The sequence below is a fragment of the Mesoplodon bidens genome, assembly GCF_964165515.1.
Source record: "Mesoplodon bidens genome assembly, chromosome: 1".
NCBI lineage: Eukaryota > Metazoa > Chordata > Mammalia > Artiodactyla > Ziphiidae > Mesoplodon > Mesoplodon bidens.
In genome coordinates, this window is record NC_138176.1 from 224,556,046 (window position 1) to 224,582,665 (window position 26,620).

Here is a 26,620-nt window from a genome sequence, read left to right on the forward strand (position 1 = left end):
TGATAGGTTATTACTCTATCATAAATAATGTTGTAAAAGATACTTATGGCTTGGAAATTAATGAGTATTGTTAAGCAAAAAAGTAGATTTTCAAATATTTAGAAAATTCCAATTTTCATAAAAATGTTATATGCACAGAAAAAAACTGGGAATGATGAACATCAAACGTTAATTGCTATTTGTTAGTAATTTTATATATTTCTATATTCCCAAATTTTCTATAATAAATATTTAATGTTTTTGTCATCAGGAAAAATTTGCTTAAATATCCAACATGATCTGGATGCTTCTCCAGACTGTGAACAAATATTTACCAAGAGTCTAGAAAACTTTTCTAGGTACTAGGGATTCTGCAGTGGCAAAGCAAAGTCCATACATAGGTAAAGAATTAGAAAATTACACTAAGAACTAACAAAGGAAGAGAACTTCAACCTATAATGAAGCTTCAACCTTGTCACTCTGACATTAATCATACCTTCCTACTGGTATGTGGGCCCTTCACCTCTATTAAAAAAAAAGATCCTGAAATATTTTGTTTTGCTTGTTTATATTTTCCTCTCAGTTAAATTACGGGTACATCATTCATCATCTTTAAACATGGCAGCCAGCCATAGCATTAGTGTGGACACAGAAAGAAATGCTGAGAAGAATCTTAAGGAGTTAAGGAAAATTCATTGAGATTTCCCATACCTTGGTGACAATTTCCACTCCATTACTAATCTTCAGAGAATGGAGAAATGTTGCTCCATTTAACTTACTAAATATTCCCATACAAAAAACAATATTATCCCTTCACTTATTGACTGTTCAGAAAAGAAATGATTTTCTAACTGTGAAAATCTATTGTATTGAAATAATTGATAATGTTTAAACATTTAAACTTGACTATGTTCTTTGGTACCAAATCTATTCGGCAGAAATCATTTTAGCATCAGTATTTAAAATACATGGTGGTTTAAAATTTATCCTGACATAACTTATATTGTATCAAAAATACATTAAAAGCTTAAAAAGCTAAAGAATCTCTTCTACCTCTCTAAAAATAATTTTACCATATTAACTTCTTTTGACCTGTTCTTTTAATTTCTTTCATATATATTAAAATCAGGTTTTGAAAATTTGAAAAATAGGGACTTATAACACAAGTTTAATGAAAGTAAGAGAAGGAAGGAAAGAACAAAGGAGGAAAATAGGGAGGAAAGAAAGAAAGGAGAAAGCAAAAAAAGAAATGAGAAAATACCTCTATGGACCAGGTCCCAAACCTCATCAATTTGCTGGTGCGTTGGGAAATGACCACAGTCATTGAAGTACTTAAGGAGCTTACTTCTTTCTAATCCTTGCCAATCTTCTCTTTTAGCAAACATTGTTTCATAGACTACAAGGAAAAAAAGATAAAATAAAATATTTTCTTTGTAAATAACATATCAAGTATACACCCCACCTGAAAGTGTGATCTGGATTTGAAGACACTTTCATTCCAGTTTTATTTTGATGTCTGGTGATAAGCCTCCATGAGGGGAGTAGGACCATGTCAGCCTCCTGGGGCAGGCAGAGGAAGTGGGCATGCTTCTCCCTCCCCCACTCCAAAGGAGGGAAATTTGGTCTTGCTTCCCCAAAGAGAACACTGGCATCCTCTGGCCTAGTTTACATGACAGTTGTCCATAGACTCTACATATATCAACGTTCAAACCACATTGTAAGATATAGCTCAGGGCTTCTGGGGGCCTGATTTCTGTTGACCCATTTCAGCATTCATTTTTTATTAGTTTTGATTAGTTTCCCTAATTTTTTCATCTCTTTTTGACTTCTACCCACATTCTAACTATTTACTTGAATTGGTGATTCCACTTTGGACTGCTTATTCTACTGCTGATTTTGCCCTTAAAATATCTACTTTTTGGTAACTTCATGCATTCCTACTTCCTACTTTTTAATGTCTTTTGTCACTCCTGGCTCAAGACTTCCCCAGAAAATCATTCAGTCGGGCCAACCCTCACCTATTTCCCAAAGTTGGCATTAGACAGGGTTTAGATAATGACCAAGAGAACTGATGCATGCGTTTTGTAAGTGTAGTTCTCCGTTTTATTTTTTTTTTTCAAAAAGGTGAAATTGAGTCTCCATTCTAAAGTATATGGATTAGTCCCATAAAGCTGATTGTTAATCAGAATTTACAAGTTGACAGGGTCTGTCCTCAGCACAGGTTTAGCTCTGAAATAGGGGCTCCCAATGACAAAGCGCACCAGAGTGGTTTCTAACAGAAGTTAATGTATCATCCTGACAATCAACCATATAGACTTCAACTTTCTATCCATTCACTCATCCACTCATTCAGCTGATATGGACAGTCATAAGACATCAACAAGTTCAAGAAACATTTAGTGATTGCCTGAATATGAGTAGCTATTCCAGATTCTGAAACACAGCAGAAAATAAACATAAATGTCTATTTAGTATCTCTATGAATTTTTCTCTCTATTCTAACAAGCAAACTAGAGCAGTTGCTGTTGGTGTTTCCATTCATATTGCCTTGTCCCTTACATGTCTGTACATGCTGATTTAAATTGCATCTGCATTTCATTGCCTAAGGGGTCCCTCTGGCTGCAGGACTCCACTCTGCCCACCTGTGCAGCAAGCCAGAAGTGCCAGGTGATCAAGGAGCCTTTTCAGATTGGCTTCTTTCACTTAGCAATACGCACTTAAGGTTCCTCCATTTCTTTTCATGGCTTAACAGCACATTTCTTCTTAGAACGAAATGATATTCACTGTCTGGGTGCACCAGTTTATTTATCCATTCACCTACTAATGGAGGGAAAAGCTTGGAAGGTTGCTTCCATGCTTTGGCAATTATGAAAATGCTGCTATAGATATCCATGTGTAGGGTTTGTGTGGACGTAAATCCCCTGTGGCTAAACCCCAAGGAGAATGATTGCTGGATTGTATGGTAAGGGTATGTTTAATTTTGTAAAAAAACACCAAACTGTCTTTCAAAATGGCTGTATCATTTTGCTTTCCCACCAACAATGAATAACAGTGCCTGCTGCTCCACATCCTTGCCAGCGTTTGGTGTTGTCAGTGTTCTGGAATTTGGCCATTTTAATAGGTGTGTAGTGGTATCTCTTTGTTGTTTTAATTTGCACTTCCCTGATGACAAATGATGTGGAACATCATTCCATATGCTTATTTGCTATCTGTGCTGAGGTCTCTGTTGAGATCTTTGATCCATATTTTAATCAATTTGTTTGCTTTCTTATTGTTGACTTTTAAGAGTTCCTTGTATATTTTGGATAACAGTCCTTTATTAGATATGTCTTTTGCAAATATTTTCTTTCAGTATGTGGCTCATCTTCCCATTCTCTTGATACTGTCTTTCACAGAGCAAAAGTTCTTCATTTTAATGTAGTCTAGTTTATCAATTATTTTTTAATGAGTCATGTCTTTGGTGTTGTATCTAAAAAGTCACCATATCCAAGATCATCTAGGTTTTCTCCTATGTTACCTCCTAGGAGTTTCACAGTTTTGCATTTTACACTTAGGTCTATGATCCATTTTGAGTTAATTTTGTGAAGTGTGTAAAGTCTGTGTTTAGATTTATTTTTTTACACATGGATGCCCAGTTAGTCCAGCACCATTTGTTGAAAAGTATCTTTGCCCTATTATATTGCCTTTGTTCTTTTGTCAAAGACCAGTTGATTATATTTATAGGGGTCTGTTTCTGGGCTCTCTATTCTGTTCCACTGATCTATTTGTCTATTCTTTCACCAATATCACACTTGAACTTGTAGCCTTATCATAAATCTTGAAGTCAGATAGCATCAGTCCAATTTTGTTCTTCTTCAATATTGTGTTGGCTATTCTGGTCTTTTGCCTCTCCATATAAACTTTAGAATCATTTTGGTGGTGTCCACAAAATAACTTGCTGAGATTTTGAATGTGATTGCATTAAACCTATAGATCAAGTTAGGAAGAACTGACATCTTTACAATATTGAGACTACCTATCCATTAACATGGAATATCTATCCTTTTATTTAGTTCTTTGATTTTGTTCATTGGAGTCTTGTAGTTTTCCTCATAAAGATCTTCTACATATTTTGTTATCTTTAAACCTAAGTATTTCATTTTTGGAGGGTACTAATGTAAATGGTAGTGTGTTTTTAATTTCAAAGTCTACTTGTTCATTGTTGGTATCTAGGAAAGCAATTAACTTTTGTATATTAACCTTGTATCCTGCAACCTTGATATAAATGGCTTGCTAGTTCCAGAGGGTTTTTTGTCAATTCTTTCAGATTTGCTACACAAACAATCATATGATCTGCAAACAAAGATAGTTTTCTTTCTTCCCAATCTGTACGCCTTTATTTCCTTTTCTTGTTTTATTGCATCAGCAAGAACTTCCAGTATGATGTTGAAAAGAAGTGGTGAGAGAGAGTGGTGAGAGAGGATATCCTTGCCATGTACCTGATCTTAGTAGGAAAACTCTGAGTTACTCACATTAGGTATGATGTTAGCTGTAGTTTTTTTTTTTTTTTTGTAGATAGTCTTTATCAAGTTGAGAAAGTTCCTCTCTATTTCCTGTTTACTGAGAGTTTTTATTATGAATGGGTGTTGGATTTTGCCCAACTATGTTAGTGGATTCATCTATTTCTCCTTGTAGTTCTATCAGTTTTTGCCTCACATAGTTTGATGCTATGTTGTTAGGCAGATACACAATTACAATTGTTAATGTCTTCTCGGAGAATTGACCCCTTTACCATTATGTAATGCTCTCCTTCACCTTTGATAACTTCCCTTAATTTGCAACCTGCTCTGTCTGAAATTAATATAGCTACTCCTGCTTTATCTTGATTATTGTTAACATGGTACATTTTTCTCCATCCATTTACTTTTAACGTATATATGTCTTTAAAGTGGGTTTCTTGTAGACAGCATACCATTGGGTTGTGTTTTTTGATCCACTCTGACAATGTTTGTCTTTTAATTGGTGCATTTAGATCACTTAATGTTCAAAGTGATTACTGACACAGTTGGATTCATATCTACTATATCCAATAGGTTTTCTATTTGTTGCCCTTGTTCTTTGTTCTTATTTTTCTCTTCTACTTTTCTCTGCCTTTTTTAGTTTTAATTGAGGATTTTATATGTTTCTATTTTCTCTCATTTCAAAGCATATCTATTATACTTTTTTTTAATGGTTGCCCTGGAGTTCACAATATACATTTATAGCTAATCTAAATCCACTTTCAAATAACACTATCCTACTTCATGGGTAGTGCAAATACCTTACAATAACAAAATAATCCTAATTCCTCCCTCCCATCCCTTGTATAATTGTTGTCATTCACCTCACTTATACATACACATACATATATCAGCATATATAATTATACCTAAGCTATATATATATATATATATATATATATATATATAGTAATTGAGTATATTGTTAGTATTATTTTGAACATGTTATCTGTAAGATCACTTAGGAATAAGAAAATTAAATGTTTTATTTTACCTTCTTATTTCTTCTTCAGTGCTCTTCTTTACTTTTTGTAGTCTGAGTTTCTGACCTATATTATTTCCCCTCTCTCTAAGAAATTTATTTTAACACTTTTTGCAAGGCAGATATACTGGCAACAAATTCCCTCAATTTTTGTTTGTCTGAGAAAGTCCTTCATTTTTTTTAAGTATAATTTTTAAGGGTACAGAATTCTGGGTTGGTGTTTTATTTCTCTCAACACTTTACTATTTCATGCCATTCTTCTTACTTGCATGGTTTTGGATAAGTCAAATGTAATTCTTTTTTTTTTTTTTTTTTCTCCAGAGGCCAGGTGTCTTCCCCATCTGGCTTCTTTCAAGATTTTTTTCTTTATCTTTAATTTTCTATAGTTTGAAGATGATATGCCTAGGTGTAGTTTTTTGGAATTTATTCCACTTGGTGTTCTCTGGGCTTCATGGATCTGTGGTTTGGTGTCTGACATTAATTTGGGGAAATTCTCAGTTATTATTGTTATAAATATTTCTTATGTTTCTTTCTTCTCCCTCTGGTATTCCTATGTTACTGCTTTTGTAGTTGCCCCACAGTCCCTGGAAACTTTGTTCTGTTTTTTATTTCAGTCTTTGTTCTCTTTGCTTTTCAGTGTTCAAGGCTTCTATTGATATAATTTCTAGCTCAGAAAATCTTTCCTCAGTCACCTTTCCAAGAAGCCCATCAGAGGCATTCTTCATTTCTGTTACAGTATTTTTTATTTTTATCATTTCTTTGGGGTTCTTTCTTGGAATTTCCATCTCTCTGCCTACCTTGCCCATCTGTTCTTGCATGCTGTCTATTTTATGCATAATTAGCATATTTAATCATAGTTGTTTTAAATTCTCAGTCTGATAATTACAACATCCCTGCCACGTCTGGATCTGATGTTTGCTTTGTCTTTACAAATTGTATTTTTTGCATTTTTGTATACCTTGTAGTATACATGTAGCTAGTCATGACATATTGGGTAAAAGAAACTGCTGTAAAAAGGTCTTTAGTAATGTGGTGATAAGGTGCTGGGGGAGAGGAAGTGTTCTAATGATTAGGTCTCAGTCTCTTATGGAGCCTATGTCTCTAGACTGTGAACTTCATGAATGTTTCCCAGTTTTTTTTCTTCCCCCTTAGGTGGGACAGGATGGTCAGAGTGGACTGGAGTTGGGTATTTCCCTTCCACAGGTTTAATTAGGCTCTGATAATACCCAGCAGGTTAGGCTCTGATTAATTAGTTTCCCCTGAAGGCAGGCCTTGTTAAGAAGAATGGAGTGATCTGGCATATTTCAAAATGGTTCATTTTCTCATATTTACTGTGGGAATCTGATTGAGCTCCTGGGGGTAAATATTGCAGTATTGTGGAGGCCCCTTTATGACTGGATCCTCTGGAATTTTTAACTCTCAGAATTGTGCTCCTGCCATTTGTCAATTACAGTTCATTTTTCTTACCCCAGCACTGGTTCCCACATCAGATTCTGCTCATGAGTCTCTGCTCTGGTAAGCTGTGACTTTGTATGCCTGTCTCTCCAATCTTAGGGGCAGCAGTTTGCCGTGTCTCCCCTCTTTTACGAATCCAAGAAGAGTTGTTGATTTTTTAGTCTGTTCAGCTTTTTTACTTGTTGTTAAGATAGAGTGTTGTCTTCCAAGCTCCTTACATACAGAAGCAGAAACCAGAAGTCCTCATTTATTTTTTAATCAAGAAACAGACTGTAATATCAATCCTAATCAAGCAATAATAAATTCATTAAATATAATAAAAATCAGGATCTCTGAAAGTTAAGATAGAAATTGGAAAACCCGTTCTTCACATAGAATTTCAACACTAATAAGCAACATGTAATGGATATCTGTTGTTTAGTCTGCTCAGTGTCCTTTAACTGTTCTTCTGTTACAAATATGTAGTTTTCCTTTGGGGAGCTATTCCCTCCCCCCAATGAATATAGTTTCTATGCAACTCCCGAACAAATTTCTTTGCCCTACCAAGGCAAAGTGTTGGACACATAACTCAAGCTAAACCAACCTAGAATTTGAATTTAAGCTCAAGAATAAAAAGTCATAAAGTGATAGCAGCTTTTCTATCCCCCAGAGGCAAACAGAGATTGCCCCTTATTTTTTGCTCCTTAGATCTCTTGAGCAGCTCTAGTTCATGTTCTTTCTGAAATCTCATTCTTTAGCTATCTTTCCTTTAAATTTCCTTTTTGTTTAGCCAGAATGAGATCCTAATAAATTAATCCACATATACAATATATCACCTTAAAAAGTAAATAACTTGCAGCAATAAAAATATTGCCTACTTGTGTTAATTATGGGTAATTATATGTAAATTATATGTAAATTAATGGTTAAAATAATTCCAAGCCTAAAATCAAATCAGAAATGACAGCATCACCTACATTTTTTTCTGTCCATCCATTCCTCTAGCTCTGTAAGGTTTATAATTTGTCTCGTCCTCCAAAGACCAAGTCGATATTTAACACGATGGATTAGTCTGCAATACATGTTTATAACTGTTCTCAAATCTGGTCCATGATACAAAGCCTATAAAACAGCAATATAGACAGTTGAACTCTTTATATATTTCTGCTATTTATATTTAATCTGATTTTGCCCTATTCATTTCATCTGTCTCACCCAGTTTCTCAGATTATGATGTATTTTATTTATGTTTTTAAATAAGCTTGGTTAAATACCTGCATTATAGAGTGGGTTAATCTCCCTAAAGTTCAGAGAACATCATTTTGAGTTGCTCTGTTATCACATACTCATACTTCCCGTAAAAAAGAGGTTTTGGTGATGGGTGATAGAAGCTTCCTAGGTTGGTGTACAGATTTTTATAATATGTAGCCTACTTAGCCAGAAAAAACATAAAAGTTTTATTAAGGCATTACTCTGTAATGGATGATTCTTACCTAAGCTATCCACTCTGAGTGCTCAAATCCTTGTATTTTCTTTCTTTTGAAAATTATATATTTATGTATTGTACATATTTTTCACTGGATATTTTCAGATTTTACTTATGATTTCTAAAAAAAAAACCCTCAATATTAAAGAAAGTAACCTTTTTCAGCATATGTGCAAATGTTGTTCTGTCAGTTTACCTTTAATCTGTGACTGTATTTTTCTGTATGTTCATTTTATACATTCTACTATAATAAGCTTTTTTAAATTAAAGTATAAAAATTCATCTATTTCAGGGTTCTTTTTTTTTTGGTTTTGTAAACAGCCAGTTCCATTTTATATACCAATTCAAATATTTTTACATTTTTCATTTTCTAGCTCATTAATTTCTCTACTTATCTTTATTAACTCCTTTTTTTAAGGTTTATTTTCTCCTTCTTGGCTTCTTGAATTAAAGACTTAATTAACCTATTTTCATTAATTTTTTACAAATGTACTGAAGTTCATGAAATTTCTTCTGAGTCCACTTTCCTTTGATGTGCTTTGTATGCCTTTATACAAGTAAAAACACTAAAGTATAAAATCTTTAAATAACTTTCCCACAGTCCTATAGTTAGTAAATTGCAGAATTGGTTCTGAATTCAAAATAGGGACACTTCAGAGCCCACAGTTTTAATTATATAAGTATTCCTCTTAATTTACTTTAATTTCATATTTTTCACCCATTCTATAAATTTTTGTTTTGGTTTCTTTCCTAGTATAGTTACTATTACACTTATGATTGTTCTTGCTCTTATTTATTTTCTGTTTTGTGTGATTCTTGGAAGGTTGTTTTTATTATTTTATTTTTCTTCACCTTTTTAAAACACTATGTTTAAGCCTATATTTTTTATCAAAACTATCAATGAAATAATATTTCTTGATTTACCTAAATAAAAAAATAAATTAGCATAATTTCACTACTTTCCTTTTCTCCTTCCATCTGAATTCCATCAGAATCAGGCAGATTCTGAATGTTTGCTAATGTCTTTCAACATTTAATAACATTTTCCAGTGTGTATTTTTAATCTACCTTTTGTTCAATAGGCTCTTGTCGTTTTGTTTTGTTTTAAATAATGGATTGGTCACACTTTTTTTTTATGGTTTCTAAGTTTTTTAAACATCTTTATTGGAGTATAATTGCTTTACAATGGTGTCTTAGTTTCTGCTGTATAACAAAGTGAAACAGTTATACATATACATATATCTCCATATCTCTTCCCCCTTGCATCTCCCTCCCTCCCACCCTCGCTATCCCACCCCGCTAGCTGGTCACAAAGCACAGAGCTGATCTCCCTGTGCTATGTGGCTGCTTCCCACTAGCTATCTATTTTACATTTGGTAGTGAGGTGGATGGACCTAGAGTCTGTCATACAGAGTGAAGTAAGTCACACTTTTGGAGCACTCCCCATCATGTGAATCTTAGCAGAAGGCATAACTCACTCCCTACAATTTGAAGCCACAAATCAGTTGCTCATGATCCAAGCCTCCTCTGTTGCTGGGATGCAGACATGTGACAAAGCTTCCTCCATTATCTACACCAGACTCAGGTTTTGACTCGAAACTAATAATGCTTTTAAAAGTGAAACAAACAGTGAGAAGTCTATTTGTGTGGTAGAGTAACCGTGGCAGCAATATCCATTTTCTAAGGGTAGCATTGGTGGAAGCAGAACAGGATTCAGCATTTGCAGCAGACTCTGTACAGGATTTGACTGGAATCCAAGGAGCTATCTAGGCTAGCCTTCATCATTCCTTCATGTTCGTGAGCTTAATTCTTCAGACCTCTGCCCAATATTCTAGTCAATACCTTTCTGCTTAAATCTGCCAGTAGGTTTCTTTTGCTAATAATTAAGAATCAAGCATTGTTTTAATTGTATTCTTAGAACATGAGGCAAAAGGTCCCTGCTTGGAGTGCTGCTTAGTTGAATGATGACATTTGCTAAGAGAGCAGGGGCATTTGGTCAGTCACCAAACCCTATATGAGTGTTTTTCCTCTGAATTTAATAAATCCTCTTTTGTGACACAACCTGTCTTGTGAAGAAACCCTTCTCAGATCTGAGGCATTCAGAAGGCTACCTAGGAGGTTTTCATGGTTAAGAAGTTGGGTCAGAGAAAATGGCAATGGTCCATCTGTGTGGTTCTTATGATAGCATGCCTCTCTGCCAGCCTTCTGTACAGAAATATGCCTCAGTTATGATGCTATGTCATCTCAGTATGTGAATCTTTCACAATATTTCTAAACATTTCTCAAGACAGAATTAATCAGAAAAATGTACAAATTGATATTTACAACAGCAATATTGAAATAAAAGACAATGCAAATTACTGATTATAATTTTCCAATCCATGTTGATTTAAAGTGTAAATGTATCATGCTTATCGTACATCAGGATTTAAAAATACTTTCCAAATATAAATCAGATTTTTATTTGATATGGTCATGTCTTTTTTTAAAGTAACGAATTGATTGCTTGTTGGGAGGATTCCACTACCATATGATACTTAGTGGGACTTAATTTCTTTGATTACTAGCAAGAGTAGCTTTTTTCATGTTTACTAGCCATTTACGTTTCTCCTACTGTGAAGTACTAGTTCTTCTACCTATTTTTGCCTAGGCCTTCATTCCTAGCAGCATTGGAAATTACTGATCTAACCCTCTTTATTATACTGTGTCTGAACTTCCTTGATCTAGCATATTCTGGTTTTCTTCATACCTCTCTAGCTATGGAATTCATTTGTGGAATCTTCATCTCTGCCTTCCCCCTTGAGCATTGGTATTTCTCACTCTTGCCTTTTCATGCCTCTCTCCTTACTTTACATATGCTCTCTGGACAATGACATCAATTCCAATAGCTCTAGACAGTATCACTAATAATGACTCTCAAATCTATGGATGAGGGCAGAGTACAGAGGGCATCCTTGTTCAGGGAGCTGAATCAAAATGTGTAGAAAAGATTTCCCAGATTTCACATCCTCTTATCCCACTCTCCATCATGTTGGAAATAATTTATTCAAAAACATGTGCCAGGGAAATTCTAGACCTTGTGGATTAGTGAACAGAAAAGACAAAATTCCTGTCTCACAATGAGTTACATTCTGATGGAAGGAACAATAATCCAGTAAACAAATATATATGTATTAGGTGGCAGTCCGTGGTATGAAGAACAATAGTGTTTTAAATGGAATAGGGAGTGACCAGAGTAAGTGTTATTTTTTATAGGGTAGTATGGGGCAGGCTTTTTGATAATGTAACAATGAACAGAAAGATGAATGAAATAAGAGAGCCATGCAGTCACCTGGGGAAAGAGCTTTCTCAGAGATAAAATGAGAATCATTGACAAATTGAGCCACTTTTATGGGTGGGATGGTTTTATATTCTTCTTCAGGTGTGTTAAGGTGGAAAAAGTTTAAGGACTACTGACGAACCTCAAATTTTCCCTATGGCCCAATCTTCCTTCTGAGCTTAGACTCATGTACCCAACTGCTTCCCAGACATCTCAAGGATGTTCCACAGGCACTTCAAACTCAATGTTGAAAACTGGACTCTGTCTCCTTTCCTTTCCTCCCACCTCTCCTACTCACTCTTCCGAAGTTCTATATTTCACAATCATCCATCAGGTTGCCCAAGACAAAAACCTAGGATCCATTCCTGACTCCTCCAGCTCCCTTATCTCCAAATCTAATCAAAACCAATGTCCTACGTACTGTGCATTTCTCCAACTTTACCCCAAGCCACCACCATCATGCACTGGATTACTGAAAAAGCATACTAGCTGTTCTTTCTCTAATTTTGCCACCTTCTTCCCCCACTTCATTGTCCAGAGTCAGTAATTTTTCTAAAATAAAAAATCTCTTCATGTCACTGACCTGCTTTAAAGTCATCCATTCCCATACACTATGTATAAAGTATAAACTCCTTAGCATGGTTTTTAAGAACATTGTTAATCTGCTCCTACCTTCATCTTCCTCTACTGCCACTGTCCTCCCAACCAGCCCCTTAAATGTTCTGTATCACCTAAGGCCGTTGAGATTCCCTGGGCCTACAACTCTCTCAACCTCCCCATCTACATGACAAAACACAACTACCCTTCATCCTCCAGATCTCAATTTGTTGACACTACCCCCAAACCAGACACAGTCCTTTGGGTTCAATGGTCTTTCTAAGTTCTCTAATAATACCTAAGACTTGGTTACCTCCATTTCTATCTGAACTATTTGCTCTATGCATCAGGCAAGATATTAGATCTAGTAAATAGTAACTATGATCACATTTTTAAAAAAGTGTTCTGGAATACATTAATATAGTTCTCCCAGTACCAGAGAGTTAACACATTTATGTAATAAAACTATTCTGTACGAGGTCACCAGTGCCACAGGTCCATGAATGGGCTTCAGAATTTTCTTATTATTTCTTACTGGGGTTTTTTTTAGATAATGAGAGGAAATCCATACTTTATCAAATTTTCAAAGGATTCTGTAACCCCCAAAAGAATAAAGACCACTGACCTATGCATGGGATATTAAAACTCAGATTTCTAGGGTTTCTCCAATTTAATTTATTCAACAAATATTTATGCAAAGCCAATTTTGAACACTTTTTTATTGCAACCACCAGCCATTCAAATGTTTTAGAATTTCAGTATTTTTGACAAACAGCAACTGAACATATCAACTTAAGACTAAAATTTTTAAATTTAAATTATAAATATTCAGAGAAAAATCTTTAAGTTAAAATCTTAGAGGCATTACACTGAGAAAAATACTGTTTTTGTGCCTTTAGGATTTTTTTTCTGGATCATATTAACTTATACCAAAACACATGCAAACAAACAACATAGAAATTTTAAAAGGAAAAGGATATTTTGAATGGTGGAAATAAATAATGCTGATGGTTAAAGGCAGCAATCTCTGTGGTCTCCTTATGACTGATATAATTCAATGCTGCTTCATTATTTCTAAATAAACCCAAACTAGAGCATTTCACAGGAAATGGTGGAAACTATACAGTCTCCTGAGGTACTTTAGAGCAACATTCTAGCAGATACTGTCTACAGCCACAAGTTCTGAAGTGCCTGCCAAACAATATGACTATGGAAGTTTCCCAGTGGAGGGATTCCCATAGTGCTGACAATTATCCAGTGATTAGCTGTGCAGCCTTTAGACCAGAAAGTCTATCAGGAATTCCCCCAACAGCAACCCTGCACAAGGCTCAGTCCTGGAACCGGACTATGCATGCATTACAGGCCTGCCACATGACCATTTCAACAGTAAGCAGAACAACATTAACCGTATCAACAGAGCAGCCATGCAACATACACACCAATGGTGGAATAAAAAAGAAAATCAATGATCATAACAAATTTCACAACCAAATCAAAGTCAACAATCTAGTTTATATTTGCTCAGACCCTTGAAAAAGGCTTCCCATTCTTTTTATCTCAATTCTACCTCCACATAGAAATTCAACATTTTCCTTGCTGAGCTCTCCTTTTCACTATCATCTTGGGCTCACTCTTGCTCTCTACGTTTTCTAGACCCATTTTGTCCCAGAGGTTATGGATGATGCTACAGTTCTCTCCAACATCAGGAAATGCTAAAATTCAGTTATAAGTATATTATCATATACATAATATCATGTGTATGATATATTTATTTATATGTATATATATACATATATATATATATATATACATATATATATATATATATATATATATGTATATATATATATATGAATCATTAGAGTGCCCTGATAAACTTCTACAACTATATTTTGTTGAATTAACTCATCCATTCTAAGACATTTGTGGAATAGCTACCATATGCCAAGCACTATTCTAAGCCTTTGGACACAGTAACAAACAAGACAGAAAACAACATAAACATATACAAACAAGAAAATAAACAAGAAAAACAGCAGACAATAAGTGAATATAGTTAAAAATGAGAGAGAATGCATGCATCAAAACAGTATGTGGTGCTATATAATATAAAAGTAAAGAGTATGTACTCCCAACCAGGTCACAGAAACTGTTGTGCCCATGACAGAGGTGTAAACAAAAGGTCAAAATGTAGAGGACTGGGCACAATAACGAACAAAAATAGAGAGCTCAGCTCTGCTTGATGGACCATAGAAGGTGTCTAGGTGTGAACACTTAAGGAAGATCTTAAAGAATGAGTTGGAGTTTATCAGAAAATTAGGAAGAGTATTCCAGTCTGAGAGAACAGTATATAAACATAAGATAATAGGAAACAATCAGGGAATTAAAGGATTTGGGCTTTGCTAGAGCACAAGGTATTAGTGAAGAAGAGTCCTGTGATGAGGCTGGACAGTGGGAAATGGCCAGACCAGGGAGGCCATGTGTACTATGTTAGAGAATTCGTATTTCATCTGATAAGAAACATGGGGCTATCAAACGACTATAAAGAAATGGAATAAGGTCACCAGAGTGGAATTTCCTCAATTGCATATGACAGATTAGATGGGAGTAGGTCTATAGGCAGGGAGGCCAATTAGGAGACTACTGCAGTTCTCCATGTGAGGAGTGATAAATAGGAGCTATGGTAAGAGCCCAGAGAGGAAGAGCAGCACAAGAAATGTTAAGAAAGTGGTGACCAATTGAATATGGGGGTGAGAAAGTTGAAGGAGACTAAGAAAACTCCAGGTGTAGACCTTGGAAAATGGGTTGTGGGACAGTTCACCAAAATAGGTAGTACAGGAAAGGAAGAGCTTTGTGGAGTAAGAAAATAAGTTCATTGAAGGCTCCGTGGAGTTTGATTTAACTATGGACCTTGCAAATGGGAAATTAAATGCCTAAATCTAGAGCTAGAGAGATAGGTCTGGGATAGGGCCTTAGATTAGATTAGGGAGCAATCAGCTATAAAGTAGTTTAAGTCGATGATATAATATGTAGAATGAGCATGGGCTTTGGGGTCAGACAAGGGTTTGAATTCTAGCTCTGTCACTTACCAGGAGGGCAACGCTAGTCAAATGACTTAATTTCTCTGAGCATCGGTTTCTTCACATATAAAATGTGAAGCAGAGATTTCACAGAATTACTGAGATTAACTATATGGGATGCTTATCACATTTAATCATCAGAACTACAAATGTATGTTATATGTACATATTAATGCATGTATAAATATACACACGTTGATAGGCAAATGGACTACCTTCTAACAGCAAGCCTGTATTCTCAGAGAAATTCATTCAGGGTGCCCAATGAGTGGCCATTTGGGGGCTCCTCCCAGATAATCCAGGAATTCAAGTGGGCACTCCTAATCTATTCTTCTATTTCTAGTTGGTTTTCCAAATTCCTTTATGAGTAGCACAACTTTAGTCCTCAAGGTGAAACATTTTTGGATTCTCTCAGAGTTTTGCCAAAATCCATCCACTCAGGTTCTTCTGCATTTGCCCAGCTAAAATAGATCCTTATGCTTTATTCTGAATGTCAGGATTGCTGTTTATAAAAGTTGCTCAGGTGGGTGTGTGGATGTGTACGTAGTTTCTTTTTGAGGTGAAGGTTTATGCACTGAAAGAGTACTCAGGAGTGTGGGAAGTGGAAAGTCGCTTTAAACAGAGAATAAGCAGATAGCATAGGAGAAACAAAATCAAGGCAAATAGGTGCTCTCAGCCTTAGAGTAAAAGTAATCCCAGAACTGTTGGGTTAAGGATAAGCTAGGCATTTGTTCACAGTCTCCAGCTTGATACAATCTGAAACTGTCACAAGAGTATATTATACATAACATTTTCTTAAACCAAAGAATGTAGACAGAACTTTATTTAGAAAAATCATAGGTATATTGACAAGGTGACTATTCAGAAGTCTGCTTAATTGAATCTAAATGTCCCTTGATGAACGAATGGATAAAGAAGATGTGGTACACCAGTCAGAATGGCCATCATCAAAAATCTACAAACAATAAAGGCTGGAGAGGGTGTGGTGAAAATGGAACCCTCTTGCACTGTTGGTGGGAATGTAAATTGATACAGCCACTATGGAGAACAGTCTGGAGGTTCCTTAAAAAACTAAAAATAGAACTACCATATGACCCAGCAATCCCACTACTGGGCATATACCCTGAGAAAACCATAATTCAAAAAGAGACATGTATCACAGTGTTCATTGAAGCACTATTTACAATAGCCAGGACATGGAAACAACCTAAGTGTCCATCGACAGATGAATGGATAAAAAAGATGTGGTACATATATACAATGGAATATTACTCAGCCATAAAAAGAAATGAAATTGAGTTATTTGTAGTGAGGTGGATGGGTCTAGAGACTTTCATACAGAGTGAAGTAAGTCAGAAAAAGAAAAACAAATACTGTATGCTAACACATATATACGGAATCTAGAAAGAAAATGGTTCTGATGACCCTAGGGCAGGACAGGAATAAAGATGCAGACGTAGAGAATGGACTTGAGGACACGGGGGAGGGGAGAAGGGGAAGCTGGGACGAAGTGAGAGAGTGGCATTGACATATATACACTACCAAATGTAAAACAGATAGCTAGTGGGAAGCAGCTGCATAGCACAGGGAGATCAGCTTGGTGCTTTGTGACCACCTAGAGGGGTGGGATAGGGAGAGTGGGAGGGAGGCTCAAGAGGGAGGGAATATGGGGATACATGTACACATATAGCTGATTCACTTTGTTATACAGCAGAAACTAACACAACATTGTAAAGTAATTATACTCCAATAAAGATATAAATAAATAAATAAATATCCAGGAGAATGCTTTAAAAAATGTGGTATATATACATATATATAAAGTATATACATAAATGTATTTTATATATAAATTTATATTTTAAGTACATTTAGAAAATATATATAAATGTATATATCTATACTTTTATACATAGCTAAAAATGTGTATATTTATATACTTATACTCAGTCAAAAAAAAAAAAAAAGAATGAAATCTTGCCATTTGTGACAACCTAGAGGATATTTGTATGGACCTAGAGGGCATTATGCTAAGTGAAATAAGTCAGACAGAGAAAGACAAATATTGCATGATTTCACATATATGTGGAATATAAAAAGGAAAACAAATGAACAAACATAACCAAACAGAAACAGAGTCATAGATACAAACAGGTTTTTGCCAGAGGAGAGGGGGTCGGAGGGAGGAGAGAAACAGGTAAAAGAGATTAAGAGGCATAAATTTCCAATTGTAAAATATATGAGTCACAGGTATGAAATGTACAGTATGGGGAATTTACTCAGTAATTACATAATATCTTTGTATGGTGACAAATGATAACTACACTTGTTGTGATGATCATTTTGAAATGTATAAAAGTATCAACTCCTATGTTGTGAAATAGGAACTAACATAGTGTTGTAGGTCAATTACACCTCAAAAACAACAAACTAACTCATAGAAAAAGAGACCAGATTTGTGGTTACCAGAGGAGAGGGGGAGGCGAAGGGGAAATTGGAGGAAAGCAGTCAACAGGTACAAACTTCCAGTTATAGGATAAATGAGTACTAGGGATGTCATGTACAGTAGGACAAATATAATGAACTCAGCTAAGAGTAAATCCTGAAGAGTTCTCATCACAGGGAAATTTGTTTTCTATTTCTTAATTTTGTATCTATATGAGATGATGTGTGGTCATTAAGCTTACTGTGGTAATCATTTTGTGATGTATGTAAGTCAAATCATTAGGCTGTATACTTTAAACTTGTACAGTGCTGTATATAAGTTATATCTCAATAAAACTGGAAGAATAAAAGACTTTTTAAACACATTATAATATTCAATATATGCTTTACCTTGATCATTATTCTTTGGAATCTTTTGCGTTCGAGCCACCCTCTGACAAGTGCCTGCATGACGATGACCATTCTAATTATGTTTTTGGTAACTGCGAATTTTTTCCTTCCCCGGAACACTTGGAAGACTTCCATGTGTGGTCCAGTTCTTTTAACTTTATTGTCAAGTTTATCACTTTTACTTAGAGTAGATTTTGGGCTAAAAATAAAATATAAAACTTTCTAATTAGCATTAATAAGAAAAATAAACTCCTAAAAAGTCTTAAATTCACTTTCATAATGAATATATTGAAATAGGAAATATATTGTAATTAGTGCATAAAATTCATAGGTATATCAACTGAACATTCCAATAGGGTTCTCCAAAGAAGGTTGAATATGCCACAATTAATATAACGTGTATAAATTAACCTTCTGAAGAAAGGAAACCCAAAAGAAAGTGAATCTGTCAAAGCTTATCCACAACTATTCAAAAGAGAGATATAGTATCTAAGGAACAAAATATTTTCCTATGACAGGGCACATTAGTAAAAATAACTTTCCTGTCCCAGAAGCTGTTTTAAACTAAAGATTCCTTCAAAATTATTTGGCACTGATACTCTACTTACCAAACATCATCTGAAAAGTAATTTTATTTTCCAGATGCACTCAACTGAGAGGCAGCATAGTGTATTGTTAGAGCCATGGACTACAGAATCGCAGAAGTGAGGGATCATACTGGAAAACATGACAAGCCCTGCAGCGCTGATATGGATGGTCCATCCTTGCAGTGATGATGACCTTGTGAGAAAACTACAGACTTTCTACTATGAAAAGACTGTCCGTAACCTTGGCAATCTTGTGTTTGCTTTTTTCCTTTATATATCTGTTGCATTTTTTATAGGTAGTCAGTTTTTTCAAAGTCTTCCAAAGTTCAAAGTGTAGTTTCCTTGCAATTTTTAGCATACAAACATCTTTTTTTCTATTTTGTTTTGTTGTTGTTGGATTTTTTTTTTTAACAAAAGACCCCAAATAGCCAAAGCAATCTTGAGAAAGAAAAATGAAGCTGGAGGAATCAGGTTCCTGGACTTCAGACTATACTACAAAGCTACAGTAATCAAGACATTATGGTACTGGCACAAAAAGTAGCCACTACTGATCAGTGACATTTGCTCAAGCACAGAAAATTGTTCTCCATATTTACTTTTGACTTATAGTTAAAGATACAGAACCGAGGCTGTTATTTCTTTGTGTTTGTGTATATAAATGAAAAATGTCCTTTTTGTCTTTGCAAAAGAAAGGAAGTTAGCCTTGTATGATGTTCTTGTAACTGTAGCTCTTTTGTATATTTGGTTGGTTCTTTCTCTTATTCCCTCTCTTGAGAAAACTTCTGTAGATTAACGAGTCAAAAATATAACGTGCTGTAGAGAAATATTCAAATAGACAAAGCTACCAGAAAAGGCAAAGAAAATAAGGCAAAGTCTTCTTTTTGTTTGTTTAAATTAAGATTGATTTTGAATAGCTTAGAAAAGAGGGAGCTCTGCCTTCTAAGAGTATTTTTGCTCCTTTAATATAACAATTTTTATGAACAGTCCTCCATGTATGAGATAAACTGGGAATACGGATGAAATAGAAATGGTCACTTCTGGCTTGGCCAGAGTTTCAAGACCTACTGTGGCATCTAAAGGATCCTGAGTTGATGACTTCTTCTCCTTTTTCTCGAAGAAATAAGTCTTCTAGAAATACCTAGATGAGCCAACTTTATAGTCAAAGTTTCATGTTCTAACAATAAGGTGTAAAAAAATCTTAAAGGGATATGTGTGACTGACTGTAAGGTGACGTGTAATGCATATTGTTAAAGTACCAGCAGTGGTCATCACATCTCTGCTAGTCTCCTAAGTTGCCTCGAAGGGCACAGAGTTCTTAGTCATGTACTGAAAAGTATATGTAGTGTGGGAGGGGGTCGGGGGAAGGGAGAAGGAGAATTGAAATTAGTTATTTTTGGTTAAAAGCTATAGTTAATATGAGTGATTAGAACTACATTAATTAAAAGGATTATAAGGAAACACAAACATGTTTACAAAATGATGGATAGGTTTTGTCTGTTTTTTTATCAATTGAAGAAGAAAAGAATTTTATCTTAGGCCCTAGCCATATGGACTTTCATCAACAGCACATCTCTAAACAATTAGAATGTTAAAAATAAAAGAAAGGGAAATTTAAAGTTGAAGAATAATTTATTGAAGGCTTGATGGAAAGCGAATTATATTTACAAATAATGGGTTTAAAAGAAGCTATGAAATATACAAAATTTTGAAAAAGTTAGGCCACTTTTGATAAGCAAGCTTAATATTAAAATAGAGAAATGTCTGTGAATGAATCCTCAACTATGAAATGTTGTATAGGTGTTATACAGAAAGAAAGTAAAAGTAGAATTTGATTTTCTTTCTGTTACACTGAGAAACTGATTTTTGAATAATAGTCTGCTCCTAATAAGACAGAGGAAAAATCGTTCACTACCTTCATTATAGTTTTCCTAGGAAACAGAAGTTCCTGTATCACAAAAATATTTCTCCTATCAGGCTCATAAATCTTTTTTTCTTCTTCCTTGTGATCTACTTCTTACAAAATCTGGTATTCCTAATATTTAATGTTACCTGTAGCTATGCTACTTTTTTTTTACTCTAAAGGCACCTATAACTTTTACTGATACTGCGCCTCCTGTGAAAATTCTTTCCAATTCAAATTCAAGCCCCAAATTTAAAAACAAACTGTTGTGATGTCTTTTTAACCTATCTTTTGGGTGTCCCAGATGGCTGTAAGACCATACCAAAGATTTCTTTCCTTCACTGTGTAAGGGGAGGAATGCTAGAAATGGCAAGGTATGTGTGGCATAGTTGTTAAATAAATGAGTCAAAAATGGCCCTTGTATATTGGCCCCGATGTTGTTTACTTCTTACGTTAGGCAAGGGTTAGCTCAAAAGCCTGCTGGCTCCAAACTCAAAATTCTTAAACATCCAATTGTTTTAAATATGGCCCAAACAAGCATATTTTTTAGCCATTTAGAGCCTGCCTGTTTTGCATGTCCCATGAAACTATAACCAACATCTACTAGCCATAGATAAGACAAACCTTGAGGCCATAAAAGACCACAAGCCACTGCTGCCCACTGGAGCTCTCTGACCCAGAGACATCCCCATCTTGCTGTGAGTGATATCACATAGACATGTAAGCCCCCCTCTGACTCTCCCATTCCCCCAGGAGTTCCCTTACCCTTGTCCCCTTCTGGGTGATGGCTCTATGTCATGGTCTCTAGAAAGTCTTCTGCTGTGAGGGACTTCCCCTCTCACACAAAGCTGTCCATATGATGCCCAGATAAAGCTTGTTATGTGCCATTGCCAGTTCATGGCCATGCCATTTCCTTGATTATCCCCATGATCTCTGAACTCAGTACAATGATCCATAGTTTTACTTAATTCAGCACTACTATTGAATATATTGAAATAGTCAATACATTGAAAGCTGTCCTATTTATCCAAGTCCAAACCATGAAAAGAAATCAAAGAAAGGTCTCCTCCTTAAGTTAAATATATAACAACTAAAATATTATTAATATAAATGTATTAGGAGCTCACTGTGGTAAACTGATTGCACTGATGGCCAATTAATGCTTCCTTATGTCCCTATCTTTGCAATGTGATTTTATAGCCCCACCCATCAAGAGATCGAATCAAGTTACCTACCTATGAATCTAGGCTATGATCAAGGTATCAGATCAGATAGTTTTCAGTGAGAGAAGGAATCATTAAACAAGATTGCATGTGAGAAAAGATACAATAAGTTAATTAGTAAGTTAATCATATCTAAACATTAGACACTGAGCTTGGCAAACATTTGAACAGGGAATTTCCTTTCAACTGCTAATGCTTATACGATAATATATATTAAACACTACATCAGTTTTAGAGTTTGTTTCAGACATTGCTACTAACTAGTTTTGGCTGATATTGAAGTATTTTGTATGTTCCATTTATAAAAGCACTCTTTGCCCATCTGTTCATAGGTTGAAAGTGATTAAAGGACACTTATTTGGGCTGTTGTAAAAGCCAAATACTTTTTAAGCTGCAAATATGTGACAAAATCAATTCAGGTTGCCAAGTTCGGAAACACATTAAAAGAGATTTGTGATGCCTCCCTACCCCCAATTCCTCTTCCAACCTGCATTATCGAGAAGTAAATATCACCGCTTTCCTGATTAGACTATCATGCCTGCTTTGTCCAAATGCTTTGTAATTTAGTTGTAATTTACACAATTTACCCTGATCTGGATCCTCTGCTACCAAGCTATGTCAAGGGCTTTCGTTTCCTGTACTTGCAGCCTTGAAGTAGAAACACGTGATGCCCTCATGCTTTGAATGTTGGATCTGAAAGCAACTTGGCTAACAAGTGAAACAAGTTTGTGGCCTACTTTAATGTCCTATATGAGGTCTGTTCACTTTAAAAACAATGCATTAAATTCAGCATGGGTGAAAGAGATTTTTAAGAACAGGGATGTTACATATTTCCATGAAAAATCTTGTCTCAATATTATTTAGTACTCCATTTTCAAATCTTCCCAAGGGTTTAGTGCTTCATGCTAGCAAGACCTATTCACTTAAAAAAAATCAAAACAGGATTCCTGGAACTTTTAAAAATAGGTGCAATCCTCCTGAAGTGGAAGACAGACACCAGTTTAGTTAAGGCAAAAATTTTAAATAGTTTAAATATGTGAATGAGATGTGTTTTCTTCTGTGCTTTCCACACATTTTCTGTGTGTTCTGATCATTCCTCAAAATGCTAGCCTGCCCTGAGCCAAAAATCCCAAGACCCCTCCTATTTTGGGTAGCTCCTGGTTCCATGGCAATCTCTTTCACTAGATCATATTAAAGGGTGAGGTTGATATTCTATTTAAAGCCTCTGAGGGTACTTGGCTTCAACAGTTTACAACCTCAAGTGCTCTAACTAGTACCTATCCAGAAATGCAAATGATACAATGGCCTGGGAGGATTTCTTCTCCCTGCCCCCATACCTGATTTTCCTAGGAAGACATTCTCCCAGCCCATCATGTCATATATCTGGAAAGACGGGTTTTATTTTTGCTGCTGCTACTTGGTTTCAAGTTTCTAACAGTTCTTCATCAAAACAAGATAGAGCTTTTTAAATTCCAAATTCAGTTAAAAAAATGCAATTATTCTTTCCTGCACATATCAGCTTTTTGGAGGAACACTATTTGTTATGAATTAAACTGAAATTATCATTTCAGACAATACAAAAACAAAAGCAGAGAGGAAACACTGGTTTTGTTCAAATTTAATTGATTCTGACATTATGGGCAAGGTAAGCATGATGCACTTCCAGGGAATTCTCTCTAAAACAAACATTTAAACCACCTTTTTACTGTACCTACATGTTATTATCTGAAGGGCACTGAAAAAAATTACCACTGAAGATGTCTGTAATGACTAGGGTGTTTACGCCAAAGGTGAATTGGGAGCTGATTTTTCTGTGGCACAGCGACCAGAGGTGTCAATTTTTCACGAGCTTATCTATGCAATAGGGAACATAATGAGTTGTAGAGTCTTTCTCCCAAAACATTCATTTATTCCTCTTGGGGTAGCCCTTTGCTCTCAACCCAAACTTTGGTCAGTTGTGGAGAAGAGCTGGCTCCACCCCCTGCCATCTGTCTCTCTCATCTCTGCTCCAAAAGAGCAGACAATGAAGATGGGTGCCTGTCCACAGATTCCTTTTCCCTAGAGCCGGGCTTTAGGTAATGAAATAAATCCCCATAACAGTTCAGGTGATTCTAAAAACAATTTCTGATATTATACTCAATATTTTATTCCCACCCACATAACTGTTTTAGGTACTGTCATTTCCAGGAATTGAGGAGACCCTCAAGCAAGCACACTCAGAGTGGTGGTCAGAAAGCAGGTCAAATTCTACTAGAAAAACAGGAAATGTGGACAGTCTTTGGAACAACCTGGAGAGGGATGGGACTTTGTAACCCCCTCTCCCCATGCTTCTGCCTCCCTACTCTCCCTCTGTATGACTGCTTCCATGAAAAAGTAGTGGAAAATCTGATTTTCTTTGCTTGAGACATCCATTCATTCTTATTTTACTTTTTACTGTGATTTAGAGATGAGAACTTATGTGTTCTCCCTCTTATTATTCTGCTTGCTGTTTCTCAGATGTTTTCCTTCTGATTCCACACAGGAATTGTTACCAATAATGTCTGCTTCTTTCCCTACCCGGTTATTGTTCGCATCAATAAGGCGAAATTACTTTTTATAGCAGCAGACAGAAAAATTATTCATTGACCAAGGAATGGAGGAGGAGGTCTTGCTCTAAAAGCGCCTTCTCCCTGAGTGTAGGCAAGGGTGAGATTTTCATAGAAAAAGGGGCTAAAGGGGTGGTATGGGGCAGAGGTCTTGTCATTTAGGTTCATGGAAATGGGTGGTGATTTCCTGGACCAGGGTCTGCACCTCTTTTCTGCCCTTTTATGGTCCTTTGGAGTTTGGGTCAGAAGCAGAGGGAACCAACATGGTGTCCTTGGGCAGGAATTTTAGCATTAAAATGAGATGATAAATAGATGTAGAGAGACCTTTGTCCCAATTTCAAGTTCAGCCAGCTTATATCACTTCCTTGTAGTTAAGCCCTCTTGGTCCTGTCAATGTAAACACAGCTAGAAGATACAGTCAGTTTGGTTTTCTGCAAGTTTGCCCAGAGGGAGGTTTTTATTAGAAATGAGTTGGGGGGCGGGGGTGCTTCCTTGCTTCTTTGACGAAAGCAGGTGTCCTTGTGTTTGTTTAATATCAGATCGTATTAGTTATCAATCAGATGGTACGTGAAGAACTAAAGAAAGTAGTAGTGGTGCCAAGAGCCAGAATGTGTGCGAAAAGGATGCCATGCCACCCTGAATTCATTTCCTTTGTTTTAATTTTATTACTGTTTTGTTTTGTTTTCACTATATTACTATACCAGGGAGTGATTTATGATGTTTCTCAATTTCAGGAGGGCAAATTTCAAGATTCTCATAAAATCTTTGTAAACAAGGTAGAGAAATATAGGCTGACTGGGCAGTCTTGGGTGGTAGGGTGGATAGTGTCATTACTAGCTGAGATAGGGAATATAGGAGAGAAGACATGGGGAAGAGAAAACATAATTATTTCAATTTTTAGAGATGGTTATGGGATATCCCAGTGAAGATACCCAGGAAGGAGCAGAAAGTCTGAGATAGGAGTTATAAATTCCTGAAAGGGAAAAATATCATTAGAAGGCAGAGAAAAGATCCAAAGATTTAATCCATGCATTGAACAAATATATATTCATTTACTCATTCATTCATTCATTCATTCAGTGTAAGATACTCTTCTAGCACTGAGGATACACTGATAAATAAAACATAGAAAACTCCCTGTCCTCATTAAGCTTATGTTCTAGTGGGAGAGACAGACAGTAATCACAGTAAACAAGTTAATTATTGAGTATTTTAGAAGGCAATGTATGCTTTGATAGAAAATAAAGCAGAGTAAGGAAGTTGGGGAGTGCTAGCAGGGGTGGAAATTGCAATTTTAAATAATGTGTTATAGCTGGTGTGGGATTATTGAAAAGGTAACGTGTGAGCTAACTATCTCAGGCAAAAGTGATAAGGAGCTAAATCCAATGTTGAAATATGATGGCTTTGCTTATAAAGCCCTGCAATTGGTTAATATATATGATTGTACAAATAATTCCTCTCAGACTCATGAGGATGGTTATGTACCTTTCCTCCATCATTGTAGTTACCACATAACTTAATTATCTGGGTCTATCACCCCTCTATACTCTGAATTCCCTAAGAGCGACTACTTTTCCTTGTGTACCTGGCAATATATAATAGATGAAGGGAAGAAAAAAAGGGATAGAGACAGAAAAGAAAGGAGGGACAGCAAAAGAACAGAATGGGGATACATTAGAATATCTGAGAAAGGCTCAGGGTTTGCTTGGTTGGGGTTTTATTTCTTTTTCAGAATTGAAATCAATGTGAGTATTGCCCTTAAGAAACTGACCCCCAAAGCTGACATATGGTGGGCTTCATGAATTGATCTAGAATATCTACAGTTTGGTTCCACTCTACACTGTATTCATAAAATTACATCTGAAATACTGTGTTCTTTCCTAAGCATCACACTTCAAAAGGGATACTTTTGAGTATGGTGGGCACCTGTTCCTTTCCTCTGTTTTCACCTCCTTTCCCTTGTGGAATTGCACTTCTCCTTCTCCACTCGTATGACTAGGATTTGTCTAGGGCTGGCCATGTCATCCAAGCTGGAAGGTCAGCCAGAATATTTCTCTGTGTGTGTGTGCTTAATA

General features: G+C 35.7%; 1 protein-coding gene across 1 annotated transcript in view; it reads right to left on the reverse strand.

Annotated features, from left to right (window-relative positions):
- IQCM (IQ motif containing M) overlaps positions 1-26,620 on the reverse strand; it is a gene marked incomplete at both ends in the record, with an annotated part of 364,405 nt that overhangs the window by 204,840 nt on the left and 132,945 nt on the right. The window contains 3 exons of the mRNA XM_081217168.1: positions 1,241-1,375; positions 7,911-8,055; positions 18,251-18,449. Coding sequence (XP_081073294.1) covers positions 1,241-1,375; positions 7,911-8,055; positions 18,251-18,449 — 479 coding nt within the window. The remainder of the gene's footprint in view (positions 1-1,240; positions 1,376-7,910; positions 8,056-18,250; positions 18,450-26,620) is intronic.